The 17,947-nt window shown below is 46.6% G+C and overlaps 1 protein-coding gene across 2 annotated transcripts in view; it reads left to right on the top strand.

The window, feature by feature from the left end:
- Positions 1–16,046, top strand: part of MIGA2 (mitoguardin 2) — a 34,945-nt gene extending 18,899 nt beyond the window's left edge. Inside the window, exons 2-16 of one of the 2 annotated variants that reach the window (XM_017745529.1) lie at positions 753–992; positions 1,646–1,841; positions 2,682–2,794; positions 4,835–4,946; positions 5,423–5,562; positions 7,024–7,141; positions 7,309–7,409; positions 7,898–8,013; positions 8,431–8,503; positions 8,725–8,811; positions 9,000–9,098; positions 9,470–9,604; positions 10,314–10,367; positions 11,334–11,450; positions 11,581–16,046. In XM_017745529.1, coding sequence (XP_017601018.1) covers positions 897–992; positions 1,646–1,841; positions 2,682–2,794; positions 4,835–4,946; positions 5,423–5,562; positions 7,024–7,141; positions 7,309–7,409; positions 7,898–8,013; positions 8,431–8,503; positions 8,725–8,811; positions 9,000–9,098; positions 9,470–9,604; positions 10,314–10,367; positions 11,334–11,450; positions 11,581–11,784 — 1,761 coding nt within the window. In that variant the 5' untranslated portion in view covers positions 753–896 and the 3' untranslated portion in view covers positions 11,785–16,046. Of the gene's footprint in view, positions 1–752; positions 993–1,630; positions 1,842–2,681; positions 2,795–4,834; positions 4,947–5,422; positions 5,563–7,023; positions 7,142–7,308; positions 7,410–7,897; positions 8,014–8,430; positions 8,504–8,724; positions 8,812–8,999; positions 9,099–9,469; positions 9,605–10,313; positions 10,368–11,333; positions 11,451–11,580 lie in introns of both variants that reach the window. The other variant, XM_008642233.2, reaches the window with a different exon arrangement.
- Positions 16,047–17,947: the final 1,901 nt, after the last annotated feature.

Below are 17,947 nucleotides of genomic sequence, written 5' to 3'. Positions count from 1 at the left end.
GGGGCTGCCTTGGTACGTCCGGCGCCTGTACTCCCTATCCCGGTATGGTATGCTGTTTTCCGTGCCCAAAATTCCTTGCACTTTGCTCATCTCTGCTGCGGCCAGGACGTTGTGTTTAACCTTGTGGGGAGAGCCCATGGCCGGTGTCCGGTCCGTGCGGGCTCGCGGTGCCCGGAGAACATTCCGTCGGTGCTCCCGGGGCGGGGGGTGCGGGGCTCTGTCACACGCCGGTGCCTTCTGCCGCTCTGTCCTTGACGGGAGCACATCCCTCCTGCCCAGAGCACATCCCTCCTGCCCAGCCCCGCTAGCAAAGCTCCGAGGGAGCTCAGGCAGCATGGAAATCTCCTGGGAGAACCCCCTTTGGTTGGTGGCTCTTGAGCAAAGCTGTGATGCACAGACAGTTGTGTGAAAGCAGAGTTTTGGCATTGAAAACGTGTGTATGGTTATTTGGGATAATTGGGGCTTTTTTATATTGGGACTGCAAAGAAAATTCCTCCAGCCATGTGCTGGCAGTTCTGGTACATGTAGAAATTTCTGGGAGCTGCTAAATCTGAGGGTGCTGCTGCCATAGAGCAGTTTGGGAATCTGTCCCCGTGGTTGGTAGGACAAGCAAAGGAATTGCTGCTGCTGGTGAGAAGATGTTTTGTATTCGCTGTTCCAAGTGACCTGGTGTGTGTTTTGTGAAGTGCACTGCAAGGAGGAGCAGGGCATGTGTTCCCCTCACTCACCCAATTTTTCCCCTCTTCCCGCAGGAGGATTGTTGGATGGAGGCCAATTCCAGGACTCTGAGCCACATGTCAGAGAAAAGTTGGGTTCTTTTGTGAGCAGCTCACACAGCATCCACAAGTGCCCTTCCCCGTGGCGGCTCCTGAAGGTGCCGAGGTCCTCGTGCAGACATGGCATTTAGGAGGACAGAGGGAATGTCCATCATGCAGGCCTTGGCAATGACCGTGGCAGAGATCCCCGTGTTTGTTTACACGACGTTTGGGCAGGTACAAGGAGCGGGAAAGGTCTTCCTGTCACATTCCTGGGGCTGGCTCTGTGGGGTTGTCTGCGTGAGATGGAGGCACAATTGGGGTGGTGCTGGGGGACCTGGGCAGTTTGAGGGATTGGAGGAATTTCAGGGGGAGTTCGGGGTGGTGGAAGAGACTTGTTCTGAGTGGGTTTGGAGAGGAGAGAAAAGCGCTTCCCACATTCCTCCCTGGGAGAACACCCAGGTTCAATCTTTCTCTTCATCAAAGGCGCTATAAAAAGACTTGTCTTTCAAAGAAGAGTAATACGTTCCCCACTTGTAGTGATGCAGCACTTGGAGCAATAAAGCTCAGCTTCACGCCAGGGCTTCAGAGCTGAATTTGGGTAACCTGGATTGCATCTGTCCCAGGCTGTGTGCAGATTTTGCAGTGTTTTTTGGCAATGAGGATTGAGACCAAGTTCTCCAGGTCCTGTCAAAATGATGCTTCACAGTCTCTCTGTTGCTATGTCTTAGTTGTGTAGCAGGGGGCCTGTTTTGTAGATAGGAGGGTAAAGCCAACGTGTTTCATGTTTAACACAGGTTTTAAATTTTTTTTTTTAAAAAAGGCAATGGAATTGGTTTTTCATTGTTGCTCTTCCATTTCTTTTGTGTTTAAAGTCTGTCTTCTCTCAGCTGCGACTCTCTCCAGGCCTGCGCAAGGTGCTGTTTGCCACAGCTCTGGGGACGGTTGCCTTGGCTCTTGCAGCTCATCAGCTGAAGCGGCGGCGCCGCCGAAAGAAACAAATTGCTCCGGACAAGTGTGGCTTTAAACCAGGAGGGATCACAGTGCCCATCCTGCCAACCAGGAGGGTCTCCTCCGTGAAGAAAGGTTGGCCTTACAAAAAGGGAAAAATCCCCAAAGAGGATTTTTTGTACGGGGAGGGATGGGAAGGCAGGGGGAGAGGAAAGCACAGCCATTGGTGTAGTGCTTCAATGGGGAATGAAGTGGGAATTCTGAAGTGCAGTGCCATGAGCACAGGCTTTGGGGAGCAAAGGGAGACAACTCTGAGCTCACAGTCCTCGGGAAGAAAAGGTGTCCTGAGGTATTCCCTGAGGTTTGCATTCCCATCCCCTTTCCTGCAGGCAGCCTGTGGACAATTACCACGCTGCCCAGTAATGACCAGGGCACGCAGTGACCTGGTTCTGCATTGATCTCGTGACGTCAGTGCGGGTCCTGTGCTCTGCTCAGGGGAGGGGAGGGTGGCCTGGGCCAGGCTGGGGAGTTGGGAGTGTCCATCCAGCTCTGTGGTGACTCCCAGCTTCCTCACCTGCTTGTACTGATTTTAGGGGTAAGACTGACCCAGGCTCTCAGCAAAGCACTTTAGGGATTAAGCATTTGTTTGGTGAAATGTATGAAAATCAAGGAGCAGTGTCTGTGTTCTGCCTGCCCTGAGGGAAGGTGGAGGAGTTTTTGCTTGATTGTTTCCACTTGTCTCTTGCTGTCCATAAGCAGTGAATTCATTCCTCAGCCTCAGATCCCCACTGACACCAGCTTTCTTAGGCTCAGAGCAAAGCAGAGCAGACAGGAGATCTGTGGCTTATTTCTAGGTGTTGGATGCTGCTTTGCCCATTCACAGTCACACTGGACAGGGTGATGTTCCCCTCCCTATTCCCTGCTGCAGTCACTTGGGCCTAAAATCCTGTTTTTGTGTGACCTTCCCAACTGCAGGATACTCCAGCAGGAGAGTCCAGAGCCCTGGCAGCAAGAGCAATGACACGCTCAGCGGGATTTCCTCCATTGAGCCCAGCAAACATTCCAGTTCCTCCCACAGCCTTGCCTCGGTAAGGACCTTGTTGGCAGGGCTGGGAGATGTCAGTGCATGTACCTGTCACGAGATCACCAAGTCCTTGGGCTTGTACTGGCTCATGGAGAATGCCAAAGCCTCTGGAGCAGAACAGGTTGCAGTGTAATTGTAGGGCGGGTTCTGATATTAACCTTGCACTGAGTGTCTGGAGTTCCCTGCAAACAGCAATTTTTTGTGGCCAAGAGCTCCAGGATTCCTTGGCCAATTCTTTGGCCGAGGAGGAGCTGCAGGAGGGATTTCCCTGTGGGACATGGCCATGGTTCCTTGGAGCTGTCTGTGACCCTCTCAAGGAGTTAGGATGGGTTGTTTCTGGGTCCCACAGCCATGGAGAGCTTGTTTGCTTCCCTCCATGGTGGGGGTTTGGGTGGCCCAGCAGCCTCTCCCTTCTGTGCTGGGGCTGCTCACAGCTTGCTTTGTTCTTAAAACCAAATTAACTCAAATTAGCTACTAAAATCTGATGGCTCTGTTCAGGAAACAGCACAGGTTGAGAACACAGCCCAGTCACTCTGCCTCCTCCAAAGCCAAAAAGCAGCCTATCAGTACTGGTAATTCAGGCTTAACCAGGCAGGAGAAGCCATCAGTGCTTATATCCACCTTTTGTGAGACCAAAACTGGAAGCATATGTGGCTTCAAGACCTGTTTCACATCCCCATTGCCCAGAGCCTCATGTTCTGTTGGAGCAGGGGGGCACAGATGAACCTCTGTGAGTGGCTGCAAAGTCCTCCCTCGTCATCACCCAGGCTCAGAGGCTGCTTGGCAATGCTGGGGAAAGGAGAGGGAAAAATCATTCCTTCGAAGGGAGCTGTTGGGTGCCAGGACCCCACAGCACATGCTGGTGTTGCTGGTTTTAGTACAGCTAAAGCACCAGAAGTTGCCAAAATCCGTGCTGGCCAAAGTGTGTCTCCAGCAGGCGGCAGTGCCTGCACGGCGCTGGGCACGGCACAGCATTCCCTGGGGAGCTGGGGTGTGATGGGATGTGACCGTGAGCACCAAGCTGTGTCCAGCTCTGGCCTCTTTCCCCCCACAGGGACTCGCATCCACGTAATTCCCCCATGGCTTCTCAGTTCACACAGATGCTATCCAGGTTTTGTAACACTGAAATTCTGTTTCTCTTTAAATAAAAAGCAATCCGTAAATGCCTTTTCCCACTGCTGGTGCCTGGGTGGGGATATCCCCACGGACAGGCATCTGTTTCTGTACAGATGAGCTGACCCTGTACTTACAGTTTTCATATTACTTGGTGGAAAAACAAGTGATCCTTTGCACAGCTGCAGGTTTGCCTGTGCTCTCCTTTGCTTCCTGGGCTCCTCTTTGCTATCCAGTAAGTAAATTGGCAGCAGTGAGCTGATGATTTGCAGTTCTGGATCTCAAGGTGATTTATTAACATCCCACAGGGATTGATCAATGGAGGCAGGGCAGGAATTCATCTGTCAGCTGATTATTGTAGCTTGTTTTTGGTACCAAGCTCATGTTTGGACATCCTTCTCTAAGCCACAGGAAAATGCTAGTCACTGATAGTGTTGAATCCAGCACTTTACTGGGTCAGACTTTAGAAGACATTGATACCTTGGTGTGAAACTGGACAAAGCTGACACTGCTGTGTGGATTGTTGAGCTCAGCCCTCCGAGGAGAGGGTCTGGTTACAAAGAGAAGAGTGAGGATTCCCCTTGCCCTCTGGGGAATCCTCAGCTGTATTTTTTCTGGGAAACTCTTTCTTTTGTTTGGACTGTGCTTTCTTCCTTGCCACTTCCAGTGTTTTTTGTATAGGCAGCTGGGGCTGACATGAGCTTTCCATCAAAATCCTGGTGCCTTTGTAGTGATTGCTTTGGACCTTTCGTGGGCTGTTTCCTCCATCAGTGCTCTCCTTGTAGTCCTTATCAATACAGGGGAGCACAGGGCAAACATGGGGAAGAAAAATGCCTTTTTGCTGAAGTTTAACTGGTGTTTGTTTGATCTTAGCATCTCTAACCTTGAGAGAATTTAAATGCATTTGGTGCCCTCTGCTCCCTTCCTGCAGATGGTAGCAGTCAACTCCTCAAGTCCAATACCCCCAGGGATGTGGGAGGCCCAGGCAATGGGAGATGCTGGAGCCATTGGTGATTCCAGTGCAGAAAGCCTCTATGTTCAAGGTAAGCAGGCACAAGGTCATTCCCCTGGGGGGGTTGTTTATCACTGTGAGAGCAAGAAGGGTGTGAGAATTGACACAGAGCATCAGCACTCAATGTAGAACTCTAACAGAAAGTTCCCTTCCATTCTCAGCCTAAACTCAAATAAAAATCCCATCTTCTCTTAAAAAAAAAAAAAAAGATCTTTTTTGTCAGTGAATAATTTACTTCCAAAATACTGTTCTTGAGCACAGGCTCTTCTTGTGCAGAGAACAGTACTTTGAATGTAACATGGATAATGTTCTAACCAGTTTGGGGATGTTCTCCTTCTAATCCAAAATAAACCATATTTAAACAGGAAAGAAAGGGAATATGTTTATTCTTTCAGCTGGGGAGGGATTTCCCTCTTTGCTGGATTGTCTGAGTGAGCAAAGACTCATCCTGTATCTCTTTGTTCCTGAGTGTCTTGGGATTCTCACAGCTTTTGGTTGTGTTTCCAGGCATGGAGCTGTTTGAGGAGGCCCTGCAGAAATGGGAACAGGCACTGAGCATCAGGCAAAGGGACAGTGCTTGTACCAGCACCCCTGTGCCCTGGGACAGCAGGAAGCAGCAAGAAAGCATGTCTGAGAACCTTTCAGAGGTAGGTCCCCACATGCTGAAAGGCCAGCCTGGGTGCTGGAAGCAGTAAACAGTGGGAGGTTAAAAGGAGAGCAAATTAAGGGCAGAGACAGGCCAGACTCTGTTTAAGAGCTGTCTGTATCTGCAGCTTCCTTATGCAATGGAAGTGGGTGTTTTTAATTTCTTTCTCTTTTTAATATGTCTCGCCCCCTCATTCCCCAGCTTTTCTACCCACCTTCCAGCCTTGTGTCACTCACTGTCACACGTGTCCTCCCGTGGCACAGCCTGTGGTGAGAAAAGGCTGTGATGAATGCAGCACAGCTTTGGCTGGCAGTGTTGTCTCTGTAACTTTTTAATGCATTTGAAAATGGAGATCTTGATGGTCACCGTCCCTTCTGGGAACTGGGTGGAGAGCAGAGCCCAGCTGTGTGTGTGTGGATGAGGAAAGCAGTGGTAACTTGGTAGGAGCTGAGTGTGGCCCTGGTCCCTGCAGGGAGATGTGTACCTCACTCAGCCTGCAGCTACAGAAGCCAGGATTTTAGGACAGCCCTTTGCTGTCTGAGACTTGAGGACTATGCAGGGAAGACCTGTGTTAAAGGAGATCTAAACTAGAATGGCTCAGTGACAGCCACAAAGCTAAAAAACCTGCTGTAACTCAGGGCTGTGAAAGGAGCTGAACTCCCAACTCTCCAGGAGTTCTCACTGGGAAAAAGTGTTCCCAGCCTTTTGTAAACAGTCTGGTGTAGTAAGTATGTGGGACATTTGTCTTTTGTGCTGGATAATATTTATCCAAGTAAAATCTGGATTCTGTTGTTGTTGGCTCTCCTTGAAGAGCCCTGTAGTGTTTCTAAAACTGCCTTAAGACCAGTTGATTCATTATGTAAATAGATTTTGTGCTTCTTGTTAATGCTTCTGTCTTCCGGGTGAGATACTCATGCAAACATAGGGGCATGAAGGCAAGATGCCATTCAAGTCTTATTTTCCCCACACCTTTTTTTTTTTTTTCTCCATCCTCCTGTGTTGCTTACAGCAAACTTTGCTTATACCCAGCACCTTAATCTAAATACTGTTATCCAGTTCTGGATATCCTGTTATATTCAACACAGGTTTCCTGATGCTATTTCTCCTGGAAATGAGGCTAAAGTCAAAAGGCAGGAGAATTAAGTGGTGTAGAACTTATTAAAATACCTGTTTTTCTGGGTGGCAGGTTAAAGTTCTTGAGTTCTTTCTTCCTTTTTTAAGAGGAAAACAAAATTGTGATGCTCAAAAGCCAGAGGGTTTGAGTAGGCTGTGTGGAAGCTTCCCTCTCCGTGCATTATTAGCTGCATTGTAGGATTAACGACTCCTCTCTCTTTTTATTTTTAATCATTTAATCTGCAAACTGAAAATCCCATTTTCACTGAATTTTTCCTCCCATATTTGTGCTGTCCAATCTGTCTGTGCCCAGCTGGCTAACTAAGGGTGGCATTTATGTGTGTTCCAGGAGGAGTCCCAGAAAAGGGAGTTTGCTGAGAAGCTGGAGTCCCTCTTGCACCGAGCCTACCACCTCCAGGAAGAGTTTGGCTCCTCGCTCCCGTCGGACAGCGTGCTGCTGGATCTGGGTAGGGCATCTGACTACAGTAAAATGCCAGTTTCCTGCCTGGTTTTATGTCTTTTCTGTAAGCCAAGTAAAGGAGGAGTGACAAAGTGCGAGCGGAAGAGAGCACAGGAGCTGAGAGGAATGTTGGTCCGTGAACTCCAACACGTGTGGCTTCTTTCTCTCCTCCAGAGAAGACTTTAATGCTTCCCTTGGCGGACGGATCGTTGCGGCTGCGGACGGATGATGAGGACAGCTCGGCTTCGGAGGATTCCTTCTTCTCTGCAGCAGAGGTGACTGAAGTGTCAGCTGTGTGTCACAGCCCAGTGGCTTGGAGGGAAGGCACAAAGTCAGCAGAGCCAAACGCATCTTGGGAGAGGAAGATGATCAAACAGAGAGCAACAGCCCCAGGCTGGGAGGCTCATGATGGATGTTAGGAAAAGCTTTTTAATGAGGGGGATGGTGCAGGCTTTTCCAACCAGCACTTCATGTCATCTTCTTATCTACTGTAGAAAACATGCCATAACAGCTAGGAAAGTGCTGTTATCTAATGTAAGGTGGCTTGGTAGTGTAAATTTTATGGATCATTGGCTATGTCAGAGCTGAGACAGCTTTTGGTGGAAAAAGAAATATCTTTGCATGAAACAGTTGTCACTGACAAACTTTGCTAGCTGAAGATTCTCTGAAGAAGGCCTACCTTGCTTGTGTGCAGTCTCTTGTGTATTTGCAAATATTTAATGAGCTCATTTTGTTCTTCCCATGTCTCTTGTTACCTCTACAGCTCTTTGATTCTCTCCCCTTTGAGGAAATGCCATTCCACCTCTCCAAGCCAGTGGCAGCGTACGAAGAAGCTCTGCAGCTGGTGAAAGAAGGGAAGGTTGCGTGCCGGACGCTGAGGTGAAGAGGCAGCTGGAGCTGTGGGATCTTGTGTCCCCTGTGGCACTGTGAACACATCATTTGCCTTTGAGCAGCCCCATAACCAGAAAAACCCTTTGGGGTCATAAAATCACAGCATCCTTCCTGCTGGGGTTTGGCCTTCCCAGGGAATTAGCCCCAGATTTTAGGGACTCACATGTTAAGAAAGAGTAATTGTCCCAGGAAGTTAGTGATAGGAAGTGTGACTGTTCTGGGAGGCTGGCATAGTCCTGTACCAGCCTGGCAGAGGTCCTCTGTTCCCCCAGGGAGCTGGATAAAGAGAAAGTGACTGTTCCTTTCTCCTATGCACAAACTGGGAATTTAGTTTTGTGGTTAGTTGGTAGGAGCACCAACATCAGGAGAACTGGAATTTACGCAATTCTTCCCCTTTCCCTCTAGGACAGAGCTCCTTGGCTGCTACAGTGACCAGGATTTCCTGGCGAAGCTGCATTGTGTCAGGCAGGCATTCCAGGTGAGACTGGCTCCAGGCTCCCAGGTTTCTATGGCACATGGCTGCCAGCAGCACGTTCCTGGAGAGCGCAGTTTTGTTTCCTAGATTCCAGCTTGTTAAAGGTTAATGACACTGGTGTGTGCAGCATTGCACTGCTTCATGTCCCGTCCTTTTTTTTTCTTCCAATTCAGAATTTGAGGGTGTGTAGGTCCTCACAGGAGACATCTGTGTTCCCTTTGCAGGAGCTGCTGGAGGATGAAAGCAATCAGCTGTTTTTTGGAGAGGTTGGGAAGCAGATGGTGATAGGACTGATGACAAAAGCTGAAAAGGTAGGAAGTTTATGTAACAACTAAGCTGTGTCTTGAGTACAGGGACACTTGTTCCCCCATCCCACCCCAGAGTTTGTCCAGTATGTTGGAAGAAGAAAACTTCATCTGAGTGCTGGTGACTACTGTGATGTTGATGTCAGCTCAAATCTGAGTAGTCAAACTTCTGTTTTGTTCCTCTGCTCTCCCAGAATCCCAAAGCTTTCCTGGAAAGCTACGAGGAGATGCTGCGTTATGCCCTGAAGCAAGAGACCTGGCCGACCACTCAGCAGGAGCTGGAGGGAAGAGGGGTTGGTAAAGACATTATCTTTACAGAGTTGCAGAGGAGTTGGAAGATATTTCTTGTCCAGAGAGGTTGTGGAATTCCCATCCGTGGAAGTGCTCAAGGCCAGGCTGGACGGGGCTTGAAGCAACCTGGTCTAGTAGAAGGTGTCCCTGCCCATGACAGGGGGTGGAACTGGATGGTTTTAAAGTCCCTTACAAGCCAAACCACTGTGATTCTATTATAATGAAAATGTAGGAATGGCCCAGGAGTGAAAGAGCTGCTGGTGAAATAAGATTACATTGACTTCAGCTTGTTACATTTTGTTGCTTCTAACCAAAAAAGCCTGTCTCTTTAAAACCCGTTCCCTTTACAGACTGTTCTGCTGCTCCCTGACAGGTGGTGTGCATGAGCTTCTTTGATATTGTGCTGGACTTCATCCTCATGGATGCTTTTGAGGATCTGGAGAACCCTCCCTCCTCTGTGCTGGCTGTGCTGCGCAACCGCTGGCTGTCCGACAGCTTCAAGGAGACGGTGCGTGAGATGGGGAGTGCTGGTGTGAGTGTGAGATCAGTGCCAAGGCCAGAAAAGAGCATAACCTCATCTTTCCTGGTTCAGCTGAATTCTCTCTTTATCAATGCCACGCTTTCCTGAAGCTCTAAACAACAGTCTTCTTGTGCATGGAAATTGTTTACAGGAAAGCTTTCCTTATTTTGAAAGTCGGCAACCAGACTTATGGCTCTAGGGGCCTTTATCAGTGATGCCATGGAGATGTTAAAAGATGACAGCGCCTATTTTTATGAATGAGAATAAAAGGGTCAAAATACAGGGAAAAATATGTGGGTTTTAGCACATGGCCATTCATTCTGGCAGTACCTCAGCAGACACTGAAGCTGAAATTGCAAAGCTTTCCTTTAGTCCTGCCCCCAGTTGTATTTTTAAGACTGATTAGTTTGATAGACTGAGAATAAAATGGCACTTTGTAACAGCTGCCTGCTTACAGGGGATTGTGGGCTGTTGGGCAACTATGTCAGATCATATTAACAATCTTCAGAAACCCTTTGGCTTCTCTGGAATGGATCTGAAGTGGCTAAATCTGCTTCCAGTTCACTTCAATTTTGTCATTTTAGAGTTGTTGGCACAAAAGGGCGACTGCTTTGATGTTTTGATGACAATGTGTTGGTAAACTTTGGGTTTTTTTAAGTAATCCCAGTAGCTAATGGGCTCTCTCTGTTAATTGTAGGCTCTAGCAACTGCTTGCTGGTCAGTTCTGAAAGCAAAAAGGAGGCTTCTGATGGTAAGCAAAATTAATCCAAAGGGAAATAATCTAATGTATTTGAGGCTGAAAAGAGGACACATAGATCTTGACAAAGTATGAAGTCTTAAGTGGTAGAAGACTGAACAGAGTCACGGTCTTTGTGATGCTTTAGAGCCCTGGGGTCCTGCGGTCACTGCTCCAGTGCTATGCCAGTATTTTACTGAATCAATCTGAGTTTATTCTCCCTTATTCTCTTAATGTGAGGATTCAAATGACAGTGTTGCCTGTCTGGTATTCCCTCTCCCTGCTCACAATACTGTAGGAGTGGCTGCTGATCCCAAGCAACAAGGGACTGCTCCTGAATTGTATTTTCCTTGCTGGCACCAAACGGAATGGTTCAGGCACTGCTCTGCTCCCTGATGCTGATGCTAATTAGCCATTATTTGATGAGTTTCACTTAAATCTGTGACTTCCTAAAGTATCACAGCAGACGAGTTTATGGAGCTGGGGAACAGGAAGCCACAACTTCACAACCCCAGTTCTGCCACAGGGTCTGTGGCCTCTGGCAAGTTTTCAGCTCAGTCCCAACAGCCAGCTGGTATGACGGGGTTTGGCTCCTGAGATGGCACAGAGAGAAATGAGAGCACTAGAAGCTCTACTGGTGCTGTCATGCAGTAGCTCTGCCTTGGATATTTGCATGTCCTTTCCTGGCTTGGTCAGCAAATTATAAATAGAGGCTATAAAGGCTGGCTGGTGATTGCTTTTCATTTTCTTCTGTTCATTTTCCTCTTGAAATAGCAGCTTAGAAACATGAAGATACAAAGCTCTAGTCATCCTTCAAGGGATCTGAAAGATAAATGTAGTTTTGCAGGAGGAGATGTTCCAAATAGCTCTTAACTTCAGTTACTGAAGCTTTCTGGCAGGGAAGTTGGTGGCTGATTTGGAATAAGCTGCTAATTCTGTCTGAGAATGAAGACCATCTAATTCTGTTCTTCCCTGTGGCAGGTACCAGATGGCTTTATCTCTCATTTCTACTCCGTATCGGAGCATGTCAGTCCTGTTCTAGCCTTTGGTTTTCTGGGGCCCAAGCAGCAGCTATCCGAAGTCTGCAGCTTCTTCAAGGTAAGGTGGCTTTTCTGTACCTCATCTGTGTGGGACTCCTGTCTGCTGGCTTAAAGCTGCTGATATGTGCCCTTGGTGGCTGGTACCAGCAGGTGAAGGAATGTGACTGTAAACCTTCCTTTTTTTGCAGCACCAGATCGTCCAGTATTTGAAGGACATGTTTGACTTTGACAATGTGAGGTACACGACGGTGCAGTTGCTGGCAGAGGACATTTTGCAGCTGTCGCGGCGGCGCAGCGAGATCCTCTTAGGATACCTGGGTACCGAGACTTCCCCAGAGATGAACGGCATGCTTCCTGGCGTAACCGAGCCGCTGAAGGAGGAGCTCATCTGATGTCAGCAGAGGAAAACGCTTTTGTACAGGGACCTTTTCCTCCCAGAGATGGATAAAACTACCTGCAAAGTGCAGCGGTGGCAGCAAGACTACATGAAGACACAGCAATCTGGCGGGACCTTCTGCTTTTTGTAGCCAGTAGTGTTTGCTGGGATGGATCCAGGACCACTTGCCAGCTTATGGTTTGAATTTCTCCTTTGTTCCACCTTCCTGTTCTTCTTATTACTATTACTTTCAATGTCTTATATATACATCGTGTCCTGAACTGCCCGGGCCCAGATTTTTGCCCAATTCTCTTGAATAGGGCAATGTATGTACCTATTTTGCCTGTGTGTTTTCTGGGAGGTAAATCCCCGACGTTTACGATTGTGCGTGGGAACAGGAATATCATTGGGAAATTCTCCACTTGACCATTACCTTCTCAAGGAGGCTTTGCTTGCTTTGGGATTTTTGTTACTGTTCTGCTCTGCTGTGTTCCTACAGACATTAATTACTGCTAATTTTTACCCTAAGTGTGTTAACACATGTAATGTGACTAGCAAAGATTTCTTTCCTGGGGAGGAAGAAATAGTTCTGTAAAGCACTGAAGTAAAATGCAGACTTCTGTAAGCAGTCTGAAGCTCTAGGGGAATTGATCTGTTCCCTTGGTGTTGCTGCTCTTTGGAGACCAGATGATGACGAGCTCTGTGTCCTGGTCATCCTTGCTTAGGAGGTTGCTGAGGTCTGTGTTTGCCCCTAAGGCAAGTTAGTGTGAGGAGGGGAGGGATTTGCATCCTGCCTGTGTTTGCACAAAGTCTTTGGCATCCATCAAAGTGCCTTGCTGGATTTCAGAATGAGACAGCAGCAGCTTTTGCTGGGTCGGAGGTGTGGGGTGTGTACAAGCAGAGGGAAAGGGTAATAACATGGTGCTTATTGCTGTTATGCACAGGGTAGTGAGAGGTGTAGATGTTGGATGTGAGGTTATGTGTGCGGATAGTTGGAGAGCTGGGATCAAGCTTCTAGAGAGGAAATGACTCTTTACCGTCTGTCAGTCCTAAGAAATACAACATAATTTTGGGTAATGATCAAATGTGTTTATATGGTAGTGCTTCTCAAATGCTGGGATCCTGACTGCCCAGCAAGCACCTGGAATCTGGCTCCTCTGGGATGTGAGCTGAGTTGGATACTCGTGTAGGACAGCAGCAGTGGAGTGTGCTGAACTAGAGAATCATAAAAATCACAGAATAATAGAATATGCTGAGTTGGAAGGGACCCATCGGGATTGAGTCCAACTTCTGGCTCTGCATAGGGCACCCCAACATTCCCACCATATGCTGAGAGAGTTGCCCAAACTTCTTGAACTCTGTCAGGCTTGGTGCTGTGACCACTTCCCTGGGGAGCCTGTTCAGTGCCCAACCACCCTCTGGGTAGAAAACCTTTTACTGATATCCAACCTAAACCTCTCCCAACTCAGCGTCATGCCATTGACTTGAGGCAGTCCTGGCTTTTGTGTGAGGTTTGCAATGATCTGCTGAGTCCTCTGTGAGTACAGCGCCACAGATGAAGGTTGAGATCCAGCCTGTGCCTTCTTCTGTTTCAGTCCACATATAAGTCCAAGTCCCACCCTCGGAATGAGGAGGTCTTCAGGACTTCCACAAAAACATGAGCTTCACTGTTTTTGTTCCAGACTGATTAGTTACCCCGTCTGTTCTGGGTGAAAGACATGAGGCTTATCTGGACGTATTTTTGCAAGTGGAAAAAAATATGTAAGAATCTGGAATTTCCATATGAGTGGAAAATCAGTCCGTGGGCTTGGAGAATACAAATGCTTTCTTCCTCTTCAGATATCTATTGTGGATTCTGCTGGTAAAAGCAGGAAGGAAGTAAACAGAGAAAAAAAGTAAACAGGAGGACATAAAAGGAGCAGATAAATGTGCTGTGCCATGTGCTCTAGGGTCACCCTCCCTGAGCAGGGAGGTGGGACCAGGTGACCCACTGTGGTCCCTTCCAACCTGACCCATTCTGTGGCTCTCTGATTCCTTGAAATGCTCCTGAGATGTTTGCAGGGGGGTGCGTGTAGAGCACAGTAACATCTGGTGCTCTGTAAGCACATCAGACTGATGTGGCTTATCCTGGAAACCAGATTAATGCAATAAACAGGACCAACGCTGAGGCAGAAATTAGGAGCAGCTGCCCCAAGTGAGGCTGCATGGAATAAACTGTTATGAGAAGGATTTAAGAGACAGCAGTTGAAACTAGGAAAGGTCTCTGAGGTGTCTTGCTCCTGGCAGTGTGCAGGAAGAGAAGAAATGGAGGATGTTGTATTAGCATGTCACACCTGCTACATGTAAACTGTGATTCGAAAGTATGGTATATTCTGAAAGCAAGTTACTTTGCCAAAAAGATAATGTTGATAGTGCTTTGTGCTCTTGTATGGCTGGTTTAGAAGAAAGTCACTTCAGCAGCTTTTGTATAGTGATTAAAAAGATGCTAAAATATGAAGATTAACGTAATGAGATGGACTGTAATTCTAAACAATCAGTGCTGTTAAATTCTCATTTTTAGTGTTGTTTTATGTGTATTTATTTACTATTTTGAGTGTCTTTTGGCCTCAGTGCTTGGGCAGCCTGCCTGTTTTGTGTACAGACAAGAACACTGGCCGCTAACTTTGAGCCTTTGCATCCTTGTGGGAGAGGATACTGAAACAGGGTCCCCCTGAAGTGAACACTAACTTGCACTGTGGCTTTTTAAGCAGAGGAATTGTAAATTCCTAATCAATCCAATGAAGAAAGACTGTTTTATTACAGCCTGATGCTTTTCCTTAGCCCTTATTGCAAGTAGGTTACACAGCCCTCCCAGTGAAGGTAAAGAGGAATCGGCCTCGGGAACATCTGCAGCTTCTTGAAAGTCGAGTTCTCTGCCTTTGCCCACCAGCAGTGACTTAGTCCTGCACCAGCCAAGGATGTTTGCCGAGACAAACTGGTTTTATCTTTACTGGGATGGATGTTAAACTTCTCTACATCTCCCCCTCATTTCCTTGCTGCTCTTTGTCCCTCCCCAATCCCAGTGTAGCTCAAGAGGAAAGGCAGAAAGGTGTCTGCAGCCTCTGAAGGGAACTGCAAGGATCAGCGGGTTCACAGGAGTTGTTCCTGTGGAAGAAGCTCTCCCTGGCCTGAGCAGTGCTGTCAGGGACCTGCTGTGTTCAACTCCTTTGGATGCAGCCCTCGGGTTGCAGGGCCCAGCCCAAAAGGTGACTCTCATACTCACCTGTATTGCAGGGAAGAGTTAAAGGGTATGATGGAACACCTGCCTGCCCTCTGGCTTCCTGAGATCCCTAGAAAATCGCTTCCCCCACCTACTGTGTTTAACAAAGGAAATTCTTCAGTATTAATAGCAGCTGAGATGTGTATTTGGGTAGAATCCCTTGAGATGAGACATTCACCTTTTTTTATGATGAACCCTTATTCTCAAGGGGTTAAATCATCCTGGGCTGACACTTGCAAGATTTTAACACTGATGGGGATTTAAAGTGGCTTAGCAGCCATGAAGTAAAATCCCTCAATAGTGTCTGATGCTTAAACAGAATTTAAAATATGCATGACTTTCATTTTTTATGTGGAGGTTGTAACAAGCGCAGTACTTTAGTATGTATGTAGAGACCATGCCAAATTGCTCTAGGAGGGTCTTTATGATCTTTAAGCACAGTAATAAAATTATGAGGAAAAATCTGCCTTGTATCTACAAAATCAGTGTGGCTTTGAAGAGCATGACTTGTGTTGTCTCATACAGGGAGGTGAGAAAGCAGGATTTTATTTATCCCTCTTCAGTAGAACATTCCTCTGCCATATCTGAAACTAATGAATGTAAACTTGTGCCTATTTTTTTCTTGATTTCTTAAAGGTGTAAAAATCTGTTCTTGATTTGCTCCTATCTTTTTCTTTGCAGCTGATTTTTAAAAAATATCTTTAATCTTAGGATGTGGGCATTACAAGTAAAATAAAACTTTACTTCATGATTGTGGGTTTTGTTCCTGAATTTCCTGGTGAAACGTGGTAGAAACTCAGTCTTTGGTTTCTGATTTAGGTGACAGTTGTGGTGGCACCTCTGCCTCTAGTGATGGTGTCAAACTAGGCTTGCTGTTCCTAGGGCCAGAATGATGAACTTGAAAGGTTTAAATGTAAAGTTAAAGGGTTTAATTGCATGGGGAGTCTTCCTGGGTCTACTGACAAGTCCACAGATGAAGTGGGCTATAAAATAAACAAAACAACTCCTTGTACTTTGAACCATGGTTGGAAACTGTGGGGTTTAATTTTTCAGATTTTTCTGTGGTGGTTTGGCTGTGTTGGAGTGTGGTGTGAGGAGGCTGTGATGAAGTGATAACAGAAAATCCCAGTGAGGAGCAGAATCTCTTACACATTGTCCAAGTTCTTGTAGCACTTATCAGCTTCCCAAACTCTGTGAGAGAAACCCAGACTAAAGCCTGCAGGTTGGTATCAGAGCTGCCTATCTGCTGAGCAAGGCAAGAAAATCATCTTCTTGTTCTTCTGAAACAACTATAGTGGATTTAAATAGTTTCATTTTCAGATGATAGAGAAACCAGACTGAATCAGATAGGCTGTTTCTTCCACAGTGATTAAAATTTCATTCTTATGCTTAAAAATAAAAAAAGTAAAAACTAGTCTCTGTTAGCATTAATGCAAGCCTGTCATGAACTCTGATGTATGCAAATAAAATATTCGTGGATAGGAAAATTTTTGTCTCACGCCACACCCTGATCATTAGTTGAGAGAGTTAAAAGGAGTTTATCTCAGTTTCCATGGAGTCAGACTCCACACTCATTACAGCTCCAGAGCAGCTTTGTGCTTTCTTGTGCTGAGGCACAGAGCAAAGGCTGCTCCATGTATTGACACTTTTTTCTCCTGTTCAGGAAGGAGTGGGTGAATACAGCAATGAAGCCCACAATTTTCAGTACTTGTCATGGTACATAGATCAAATGTAATCCACTCTGCCAGCATAACTCTACATTCAATAGCTTGGAAAGGAGGAGATTTATTTAACTTGAATAATGAAAGCAGTAAATCACTCATGCTCCCTCATAGCAGTCTTGTGCAATGAACTGAGCTCCTGCAGTAAATATTTGCTCTTTCTTTCCAAATAATAAGACTTTAATGCTATTTTTCTTCTTGAAATGCCAGGGAGAATGTCAGCTATGAAGAGCTTGTTGAAATTAATGGGATGTAATCGTAATTGAAGCAGGTATATTACAACTGCAGGAAAAGGAGTTTCCTCCTTTTTTGAAATCTTAATTTATGGGATAGAAATCCTGATCCGTGTGCTTTCCTGACACCACTTAAAGGCAACTTCATGCCTGTGTTGATCACTTCTTGCGAGGCTCTTGCCTATTTATTTTTCTGTAAGTTTAATTTTTTTACACTGAATTAACTTTGGTTGGTTGGTCTGAAGGTGGATTTGCCTTCTGAAAGCTTTTCTGTGCAATGCTTTTCCTCAGGCTCCCCAGGTAAGTCTTATTTCTGGGGTCGCATATGGGAACATTCCTTTGGCTTGGTCTTCAAAGTGGGTGATTTTAGTAGTTAAAGGTATTTGGGGGTGAAAAAAAAGTATCACCTGGACCAGGTGTTGCCTGGCATTTGCAGAATCTTTACAGGATTTTCTGCCAGGACTTAAGGAAGAAATTGTTCCCTGTGAGGGTGGTGAGGCCCTGGCACAGGCTGCTCAGAGGAGCTGTAGCTGCCCCATCCCTGGAAGTGTCCAAGGCCAGGTTGGGCGAGGCTTGGAGCAACCTGGGATAGTGGAAGGTATCCCTGCCCATGGCAGGGGGTGGAACGAGATGACCTTTGAAGTCCCTTCTCAAACCATTCCGAGATTCGATTACTTTATTCCAGGCTTTTATTTTCACGTATGCATGTCCACACGGGAGCTGCTCGTCCTTTACAGAGGTGGTTCCTAAGTGTTATTTAAAAAAATCCAAATGTGCATTTTCAACGGGTCTTGGATGTTATCAGTGAATCACTCCTGTGTGGGGCAAATAGAAATGTGCGCGGGCTAGTGCAGTGATGCTGTGATATAGAGCTGAATGTAGTAATACTCTTTTGAAATGAACGATTCTCATTTAAATGCACATATTTTTATGTATTTCGGTGGTTGTTTTTTTTTTTTTTTTTTT

This window comes from Corvus brachyrhynchos, unplaced genomic scaffold (assembly GCF_000691975.1).
Source record: "Corvus brachyrhynchos isolate BGI_N302 unplaced genomic scaffold, ASM69197v1 scaffold59, whole genome shotgun sequence".
Lineage (NCBI taxonomy): Eukaryota > Metazoa > Chordata > Aves > Passeriformes > Corvidae > Corvus > Corvus brachyrhynchos.
Note: the sequence above shows the minus strand (reverse complement) of the source record. Positions and strands in the feature narration are given on the sequence as shown.